Below are 10,095 nucleotides of genomic sequence, written 5' to 3' on the forward strand. Positions count from 1 at the left end.
TTGTCACCAGAGCAGGAGAAAGACAAAGAACATAAGGATTACTGAGGACTGAAGGCCAAGTTTCTCTGTATCTGTTAAAGATTTTGATATGTTTGATTTATTTTCATGTTTCATTTTCATGTTTATTTGATATTACAGAACAGCAGGAGTATACAGAATATCAAGGTACTTTGTTGATCAAAGACATGCACCACCAGAATGGCATGTAAAATATAAACCTTATGGAAAATTGATAAGTAATGTAACATAAAATTTTAGCATTGTGTGTAAGGTCTGAGTAATATTTAATATATCGTGTAGTCAGTCATTTTAAATATAACTCTTCATTTTAGACACGTGTATTGCACATGTGCGTTTTTGTGAATATGATGTTTTTGTAAATGTTTGGCTGCACACTGTGTGATACATTACATTTTTTTTTCCCAAATGAGAGCTATAAGAGCAGAGAGTAGATCTCATGTCCAGTTACACAATAGGAAATTGGATTGTAGATTATGTCTGAACAGTATTTTTTTTTCCACACATCTAATCCTCTTCCGTATTTGTCAAAAGTCTGCTTATTGACTAATTTTACCTCCATGTTATTTCAACATCGCCCATTGTTCTCTGTGTTTCTGTATTTTTTTCACTGTTAAATTCATCAGAGGAGACTCTGGAAGAAGGTGAGGGATTTTAGTTGAAATTATTTCCTTTACCTACTTATCCTGATCCCTGAGTTCTGTGTTATAAATAGTCTTTTCCCATCCTCTGCTCATCACGGTGAAACATCTGTGGCTTTTCTTTTTCATTGACATGCATGGCATATAGAATTGTTGACTAGCATTAATTATGGAATTTTTGTCACAAGTGTGAAACGAAAATTAATAAATAATAGTTAATTTCATGTAAACAGTCATGTAATTTATACATTAAATAGCAAAATACTGTATTTCATGTCTGATGTGTCAAGAAGCCATTTTGATTATGCTAATGTTTCAGTATTAGTTAAAGATTTTATAGACTTTTTTTTTTTTGGTCTGTTTTTGTACATTTACAGTTTTTGTTTTCAGTCAGTTCACACAGTTTTTGTAAAAACAAATAAAACAGTATAAGGACAGGCTTATGATTTATGATATGAAAACTATGCATGACAAATCTACATCAGATGGTAACAGGCTCTAAATATCTGATCACATTCAACTTTTACAGCTCTTTTGTGTTACCCACTAGACTGACATGTGTTTTCCCCCCAAACACAGAATGTTATACTGTAATAAATCACTGACTTGAATAACATTGGCCTGTGAACTGAAGAGGTCACAAAAGAATCCTGTGACAGCTGTGTCCTCTAGAGTCTTGTGTTGTATCAGATGGACCAGCTTTATTTAAAAGAATTTCCAGATATTTTTAAAATGTGAAAATGTCAAAAGGAGGTGCTAAAACACAGATCATACAACCAGTGTAACTCACTATGACACACCAAGTCAGTAAGACTAGTGGATTATTGTACAGTTGTGTGCAAATAGGAAGGGCTTTATGATTACATTTGACAACAACTTCCTTGTTTCTTTTTACCCTTTTCTTTGCCCCTTTTTTCAGAGGAGGAAAGACCCCGGCCTAAGTAAGTGTTCAGACACTCTTTTCATCAAACCATCAGCACACTCTGCATTTTCCTAATGTCTTCATGCACTTATTCCCCTAAATCTCTTGCTGATTCCCCTCTCTCACACAGGCCCATGGTTCCACAACTTGCCCCTCCAAAGATTCCAGAGGGTGAGCGGGTTGATTTCGATGTAAGTAACAATCCACTTCAGTTCATCTGCTTAAAATTAACTGCAAACTGAGAATATACAGGGTTCATTTTCCCCACCCTGCATAGTTAATGGTTATAAGGTGTGCTCAATAAAGACACGAAAACACATCATTGTGTGTTGTAAGCTGTTTGGACATCATGAAAATTATGGTTTACCATTTATAAGCTATATAATTTTCTCTCTCAGGATATTCACCGAAAAAGGATGGAGAAGGACCTTCTGGAGTTACAGACTTTAATTGATGTCCACTTTGAGCAGAGGAAGAAAGAGGAGGAAGAACTGATCGGTCTCAAGGAGAGAATTGTAACTCCCAGTCTTTATCAATTCATTTTTTTATCTTTTATTTACCACAAAAAAAAACAAAAAACAAACACTTTCTGTACTCACTTTTCTCTTTACTTTGCACTAATTTTCGGCCATTCGGTCCATCAGGAGCGGCGGCGAGCAGAAAGAGCAGAACAGCAGCGTGTTAGAACAGAGAAAGAAAGACACAGACAGACAAGGATTGCGGTAAATCAATAAAACTTAGTAAATAAAATGCTCAAATGCTCTCTAAGTTGTATGTGGAATTTAATACAGAATAAAATCGATGTGAAATGTATTATCTATGCTCTCTCATCAGGAAGAGCGTCAGAGGCAACGAGCTCAGGAGATGTGGAACTGGATTTACCAGCTGGAGTCAGAGAAGTTTGACCTCTTGGATCAAATGAAGAGACAGAAATATGAGGTGTGGCGATTTGATAAAGAATTGAGGTTTGAGAAATCTAGGTGTTGGCGACTGATGAATAAGGATTACACTGTATTAAATCTGTTTGTTTTGGCAAATACTAATCTGTGTTCGGTTGAATTAGAGGAAACCAGATGAAAAGATAGAAAGTGAAAGCCAGTGAAAGTGCAAGCGATACAGTGTACTTATCTGAACTTTGCTTTCTTCTCAACAGATTGTTGTTCTGTTGAACAGGATTTCCCACGCTCAAAAGTTGTAAGTCACATTAAGTTAATTAGCAGATTGTTTAAATGCCGAAACACACTACATCTGAACAGATTTTATAACACTAGGTATCATTCACTTGCTAACTTTGTAAATGGTTATAGAGAAAAATAGGGAATCATACACTAAACAACAGGGTCACACACACACACACACACACTACCAGACTTCCAAACACAGCAAACTCACTCAGAAACATGCGCCTGGTTGAAACATGTTTGATTTTTTCAGACTGGATAAAATCAGAGTCATGACTACGCCAGGGCCGGCACCAAGGTGGGGCCCTTGCCCCTCCAGACTTGTTACTATGCCCCCTTCCCCTCTTCTCCCCTCCTTGCTGTATGTGATCGATTTCGAAAGCGAAAGTGAAAGCAAAAAAAAAACTGAGTATTGCACGCTTTCATGGGCGTTAGCACCACTCAACATGAATTATAAATGAAATGTAAATGCCCACTACCCAATGTAGGTGCCCTGGCGCCGGCTCTGGAAGCTGTTAAATCTGACTGGCTCTGACTTTAATCTTCACCAGACTGTAAATCAGTACAAAAAGCTAGGCAAAAGTTGTGTAGTGTGTTTCTAACTTAAAGGCATAGTCCACCCAACATATCTTCTTTTGCGTTTCACAGAAGAAAGAAAGTCATGTAGGTTTGGAACAACATGACAGAGTTAATGATGACAGAATTTTCAATTTTGGGTGAACCAACCCTTAAGCATTTTTCTTCAATGAAACATTAATTTAAAATGTCCATCTGTCTCAGTTATGCTCATATTTCACCTCTCTCTTTATCACAGCAAAAAAGGCCATGGTAAAGGAAAGGTTGGAGGTCGCTGGAAATAAGAAATTGGAAAAATAATGAAAAGACACCATGGATGCTTTTACTTTTGTTTCTTCTGTCAATTTCACAGCCTGTGCAAAAGAATAACAGTTCTGAATGTATTCAAAACTCCTCTCAGATCTGATGTGCTTGGATTAGATTAATCACTTCTGTAATTGGATAAAAGGCTTGGCACAACGTGTCACTTCTGACACGTTGGATAAAAGTGTCTGCTAAATTAATAAATGTAAATGAAAAATGAAAAATGCATCTGAATCATCATTTATTCTTTGCAAAGCAGACTGGAAATGCAACAGAAACTAATTCACTCCCAAAGGGAAGAGGAATGTATGTTGAGGAAATGAAAATAAGTTGTGTGTCAGAGAGAAGTGGCTTTGACATAATTTAAAGATGTTCGTCTTCATTCATCATGTTTAAAACATGGCCTGAGAATCCTGTTTTCATGATGCTGCACAAAAGTTGTGGTCTCCAGCTCACATGCCTCACTATTAAAAGCTTAAATAATTTCCTTAAATGTACTTTCCTACGTGTCTTTTCTGTACATCAGACATGAAGCCTCTTGTGCAGTAGTGAGTGACACAATAGTAAAGAACAGGTTGAGGGAGGATTCAGGGATGGAGTGTTCACCTATACAAAATAGCATTAAGGTGTAGTTCCCAGCAAATATTTGTGTGAAAATTACAAGTGTAATTGTCAAAAGGTGTGTACTATAATTGTTAAGACTTGCTGAAGGCAATCGACAGGCCCACATTAACACTAGGCTACATTACGTCTTAACAGAAGGATAGGCTATGAGTTAACATGTAGGCCTAATTAAATTAGTCCCACTTCACAGTAGTTTTAGGTAAAGTGCAATGTATATTGTGTTCATGTTGTATTGTTGTAAAACACGTTTGCTGCTATACAAAAAGTGTTATGGGTGAAGGTAAAGGTTGGTCAGTGAAAGGTTTCGTGGTGGGTGGGTTAGGGAAACGGGCAGGGTCACCTGTGAAATTATAGATGTATCATACAGAAATGATTTAAAGATGTATTTACATGCAGGCATTATATGAAATGTACTGCACATGTATGTGTAGCCCTCGCTCTCTCTGCGTGCCAACTGGCCTCTAGCACCGCCGCTGCTACTCTGCGCTGTGTTCGTGGGTGGTGGTAGCCCTGTTGAAAAAACCAGCATATGCTGGTTAGGTATGTTTTGACGCTGGGATGCTGGTTTAAGCTGGTCCTTTGCTGGTTTAAGCTGGTCCTTTGCTGGTTTATGCTGGTCCTTTGCCAGCACATGACCAGCATAAACCAGCAAAAGGACCAGCATAAACCAGCAAAGGACCAGCTTAAACCAGCATCCCAGCGTCAAAACATACCTAACCAGCATATGCTGTTTTTTTCAACAGAGAGAGGAGACACGGACACAGAGGGGTTCGGGATCGTGGCTCGACCGTTTATTCCACAGCACGCATCTATTCTATAGTGTTGATAACATAAACTGAAGAAAAGATGGCGCACTACACGCCTATCAACACTACAGTACATCAAAAGGCTCAAACAGTGCTAAAAATACTTGAATCTGCCCTAACACAACAGTGTCATAGCGACATCTTGTGGACAACACAATACACTGCCCTACAAATGTATTAGAATTTCTGACATTTTTAACCTGATTTAACCAACTGTTGATCTGCAATCACCATCTGGTGGTCGTGAGGCTGAGCGCTTGTTCATAACAAATTAGTAGACTAGCAAAACTTCATGTTAACACTACGCCTCCTGCTGGTAAGTAGATCTTAATACAACGTTCTTGCTGTGTGAACGAGCATGCTAATTTATACAAGCTTCCCGAAGAGCCTTTGAGAAACCAATTTAAAAATCATTCTTATACTTAATGCTAGGCTAGTCTCAAAGCAGCAGTGTTGTAACATGACGGTCGCAAATTCGCTTTCTCGTAGATGTCATGCTAATATGGATTAGCATAGTTAAGAAGATTATTAATGTAAGAAGAGTATTAATCTAAAACCAAAACTTACTACAATATTCTCAAGATATACATTGGGTGCATAAACTCTCTCAATCACGGTCAGTATATCATTTTGGCTAGCTTGCAATGCACTGATTTGCATATTGGTTTGTGTTAATCTGTATGTGAAGAGTTCAGATGCAAAAGCCTCCTAAGTGCCATTTGAAATTTTCTTCTAAAATGAGCATTTTTCTCACGCTCCTATTCAGTATTTTCACTTTAATGGCAATGAATAGTCTTTTCATTGCCATTAAAGTGAAATAACTGCAAATAAACATAGGAGCCTGACAATAATGCTCATTTTAGAAGAACATTTCAAATGGCACTTAAAGGCTTTTGCATCTGAACTCTTCATGTTTTGTTGTCCTTAACCAATTCATATTTTTTAACCAGTTTACTTACTTTTTATTTAAAATGCTGTCTCTCTATCTATCCCTAATCACTCTGTATGACTTTGTCTGTGTCCTTTCTAGTCTCCTCCATCCTCTCCGCACTCCCGCCCTTCACTGGCTGTAAATCCCTGTTTACATGTATGGCTTAGTCCAGCACTGCACCACAAGATTAATCCAGGTTTCCACCTACAACTGGACAACTCTAAATACTACTGAAACCAACCAGATAATTGCTTTTGGTCGACATGTTTACATATAATAATGGCTGCCATATTAATAAATCATTTTATATTATGATGAAATATTTACCAACAGTTAATGACTAGTTTTTAGCCCCAGAATTATACAACTATTGTGTGTCTATTTGTACATGAAATGAAAACACATCTTGTATCCAATTGTTGTGTTTATAGTCATCTTGGTTCACAGAAAAAAAAAAGACGAGGCAAATCAGGACAGTTCCCAGATAGCACATGTACGTCTGCAAGATGTCTGTTAAAGATCGCTTCATCTGGAAAGCATCTGCTGTGTACAAACATCTGATAGACGTCTTAAAGATGGCAGTTTTACATACATCCTAAATTATAAACATCTTAAAGACATTTTCTAAACATCTATTTGACATCTGACAGGAAACGTCCTAAGTTATTGCAGATGAGCAAACACTAAAAAAATACGTCTTGCAGATGTAAATGCAGACGTCAAATAGATGTCTCCATGCTGTACGTGTGCTATCAGGGTTTTGGACAGATACATACACACAACACTTTCAAACAAACACACACAGTTATCATCCACATACAGACACATTTAAATAAGAAACACAATCCAGATGAACATAAAATACATAACATTTATAAAAGTTACTCCTCCTTTGTTTCACAGTAAAGAAGGGTACAGGAAATGATGTTAATAACGTAACAGACAGAAACTCCTCAGTGAAAGGACGGATTAAATTTAAATGATTTTGCCTGATGTGTGCTGAAAACTTTATGTTGAGGGTGGATAAGATATTTAGCGGATAGGTGCTTTAAGGGCAGCATCTACTTCCTCTTCAGGCTGAAGGGTGTGCCACTGGGCCACAGGTCGTCTGGGATTGGCCAGCATGTCTGACCAGTGGCGCAGACCCACTCCGCTAGCACCAAACCCAATCCAGCACTTCCCAATTGGATCATTGCTTCCCAGTTTATCATAGTCGTAGACAGTGATCAACACCTGGATCTTCTACAGGAAGTCAGAGAAACCGAAAAATAGGTCGATACGCATTTAATGCACTTTGTTGTTTCTCATCAAACCTTTCACTTGTAAACAGATGAGTTTAGTAGACTGAAAAATGTTTGCTGTACTATTTACTTTGAAACAGTCAAAGCAGAAGCATTTAAAATTCAAGATTTTGCTAGTAAAATTCACAAATAATTAAAAAAGAAATGGCAAGTAACATTGAATTAAATGTGAAATTCTGAAGTAGAAAGACTGAAATTACTGCAATAATCTGTTTTATTTACTTCGAAAATTATTTTTTTTACAGTGTAGTAACATTATCACTTTAAACATACTATACAGAGAAAAGCTCGCGTTTTGCGGAATTAAAGGACCACAAATATAAATCTGTAAATGTATTAGATATGCAAGTAGTCAAGGAAATGTGTTTCAAACATGTTTACCTGAATCTGAGCGAAGGGGACTTCAAAGCTGAAGCTTTCATTAAAGTAGGGGTTCAGTGTGTTCTGCTTAACTGTCGTCTTCTTCTTCTTGATACGCTTTCCATTGTGTTGCAAAACCACTTTCACAAAAGGATCTTAGACAAAAAAGGAAAGAAAATGGGTAAAGCCAAGAAATGCAGCAAAGCCAGGATATTTCAAAGTAAAAAAGTCATTACTTTAAAATAAAGTCACATTTGATGTGTAGAGAATCATTTCATTTTAATATAAAGTACAACACAGAAAGGAAATGTAACTTTAACATAATAACGCTACCACACTAACCTGATAAACCACCCACGTCCATCTTCTTCAGGTTCTTGGCCTCCATGATACAGACAGTCAGCTTACCAGAGGTGGGCACATAGCGCAGGGAGATACAGACATCTCCCAACTTTTCTTGCTGTTGGACAAGAAGAGGAGAGTGATTAGTTTAAAAGCTTCAAAAAACAGACTATGGCAGCTGATAAAAAAAAAAATTTAAACAGCCAAGGAAAGCCTTACTTCCTCTTTCTGTCCTCCGACCAGGTCTTTCCATTCGTGTATGGGCTGGGCCAGGTCAATGCTGTTCATAGGGATTTTGATCTCTCCAATTACATCATTTTTACCAAAGCGGTCAAAGTCAAACACCTGCAGGAGCAGAGTCTGTCCTGCTAGATCATTAAAGGGGATCTAGAAACAGAAATAAAAAATCACGTTGCATGAACACTGACCTAGTACCATTTATGCAAAGAAAATGTATTTGCTTTATTTAGAAAAAAAGTTATGTTGCACTTAGTCTACTGTGAAATGAAGATATTAATTACTTAGACTACTGTGAAATTAAGTGTATGACAAACTGTCTTTAAGCTAATCCCAAAAAAATGCACCTTAAATATGAATGTCTCGTTGAAAACAGGACACAGATTCTTGCGCTGGACCTTGGTTTCAAACTTTTTCTTCTTGTCTGGTAGCATATAAACTTTGACATATGGGTCAGATGTTCCACCCATATCCATGGCAGCAAGGTCTTGGGCTTGCAAGACACCGACAATGAGCTGAAGGTTGTTGAAGAAAAGGTTGTGGGTCAGGTTTTCAAAATCAATTAGCTAGTCACACATTTTTTAGAATAGTATTTATAGCATTATTATTTATTTTTATATTGTTAATTTGTGTAAAAAATATTAGTTGATCATATGAACTCACAATCACAATGCATATTAAGAACATCTACTTTCAACCAACCTGATTGTCAGTGAAGTTATAGTCCAGAGTGTACTCCAACTTGCCATAATATTCTTTCTCTCCCTCGCCCTCTCTGTCTTTAGGTTGTACCTAAGTATGGGCAGTATACATTTAAAATACTTGAGCAAAACTTTAAGCCAAACATTCCCATTTCTTTTTAACATTTAGATTAAAATGAATAATTTGACACATCAAGATCTGAAAGAGCTTCATTCTCTCTGAACACTATGGCCTTAACATGCTTTCAATTTTCAGGCTCTCCTACCTCGCCTGCTTCTTCCTCTCCTTCCTTTTTCATCCTTCTTCGTCCTCCCTTCCTCTCTCTGACTTTTTTAGTTTTTTTCTTCCCTCCCAAGCACTTCTTATAGATACAGAAAGCAAAGCAGCCAACCAGGGCAAGCACGACCACAACTATGGCACCAATAGCCCACATGGGCACTATGCAATAGAGAAAGAAAGAAAATTAGAGAGAGAGAAAAAAACAATGATCATCATTTCATTTCTGTTAGTAAAAAAGACATGACTTCAACCAATTACACATTTTCTACTAAATGAATAAGTAGATGGATAGGTGGATGGAGGACCGACAGAAAAAGTCTTAGGAAGATTGGAACTTACTTTTGATCTTGGGGTCTGTTGATGGAATAGATAAAAACATGAAGGACGCACATGGAAGTGGAAAAAATGGAGGAATTAATTGATCACACACACACTTTTATATATGTATATATATATACAAATACAAATATATGCAGTTTGATGGGAATGTGTGTTTTGTAATGATAATATGATGAAATATGAATGATCCCAGCTGGCACCAGACAACAATTTAATGTCAGTACGTCATTGGACCGACGTAAATTTTGCCTGAAGATGAAAATCAGGTTGATATGAAAAGCCAACATTTGAGAGCTGGCCATTATTTTATTTTTTTTACTTAATACCATGACAAAACCAATAAAATATTAATGTCTAATGACATTGTACATTTTACATTGTGTGGATGTTAAAGGGACAGTTCACCCAAACATGAAAATTCTGTCATCGTTCCAAACCTGTGTTTTGGAATTCTTTCTTCTGTTAAACACAAAAGAAGATATTTTGAAGAATGTTGGTAACCAAACTGTTTCTGGTTCCCATTGATCTCCATA

At 37.0% G+C, this 10,095-nt stretch overlaps 2 protein-coding genes across 7 annotated transcripts in view; one reads left to right on the top strand and one right to left on the bottom strand.

The window, feature by feature from the left end:
* The window catches only part of LOC107689677 (troponin T, slow skeletal muscle-like), a 14,538-nt gene extending 8,170 nt beyond the window's left edge, over positions 1–6,368 (top strand). Inside the window, exons 6-14 of one of the 4 annotated variants that reach the window (XM_016487795.1) lie at positions 139–165; positions 645–662; positions 1,579–1,600; positions 1,712–1,772; positions 1,980–2,096; positions 2,226–2,303; positions 2,416–2,520; positions 2,735–2,775; positions 3,577–3,787. In XM_016487795.1, coding sequence (XP_016343281.1) covers positions 139–165; positions 645–662; positions 1,579–1,600; positions 1,712–1,772; positions 1,980–2,096; positions 2,226–2,303; positions 2,416–2,520; positions 2,735–2,775; positions 3,577–3,622 — 515 coding nt within the window. In that variant the 3' untranslated portion in view covers positions 3,623–3,787. Of the gene's footprint in view, positions 1–138; positions 166–644; positions 663–1,578; positions 1,601–1,711; positions 1,773–1,979; positions 2,097–2,225; positions 2,304–2,415; positions 2,521–2,734; positions 2,776–3,576; positions 3,788–6,101 lie in introns of those variants that run through there. The other 3 variants (XM_016487796.1, XM_016487797.1, XM_016487798.1) reach the window with 3 other exon arrangements.
* Positions 6,369–6,726: 358 nt separating this feature from the next.
* The window catches only part of LOC107689676 (synaptotagmin-2-like), a 6,994-nt gene continuing 3,625 nt past the window's right edge, over positions 6,727–10,095 (bottom strand). Inside the window, exons 4-11 of one of the 3 annotated variants that reach the window (XM_016487793.1) lie at positions 9,563–9,577; positions 9,210–9,382; positions 8,945–9,034; positions 8,590–8,757; positions 8,225–8,392; positions 8,006–8,123; positions 7,685–7,818; positions 6,727–7,244 (exon numbers count right to left, since the gene is read on the bottom strand). In XM_016487793.1, coding sequence (XP_016343279.1) covers positions 7,035–7,244; positions 7,685–7,818; positions 8,006–8,123; positions 8,225–8,392; positions 8,590–8,757; positions 8,945–9,034; positions 9,210–9,382; positions 9,563–9,577 — 1,076 coding nt within the window. In that variant the 3' untranslated portion in view covers positions 6,727–7,034. The remainder of the gene's footprint in view (positions 7,245–7,684; positions 7,819–8,005; positions 8,124–8,224; positions 8,393–8,589; positions 8,758–8,944; positions 9,035–9,209; positions 9,383–9,562; positions 9,578–10,095) is intronic. The other 2 variants (XM_016487792.1, XM_016487794.1) reach the window with 2 other exon arrangements.

This window comes from Sinocyclocheilus anshuiensis, unplaced genomic scaffold (assembly GCF_001515605.1).
Source record: "Sinocyclocheilus anshuiensis isolate Anshui unplaced genomic scaffold, SAMN03320099.WGS_v1.1 scaffold813, whole genome shotgun sequence".
In the NCBI taxonomy this organism is placed as follows: Eukaryota; Metazoa; Chordata; class Actinopteri; order Cypriniformes; family Cyprinidae; genus Sinocyclocheilus; species Sinocyclocheilus anshuiensis.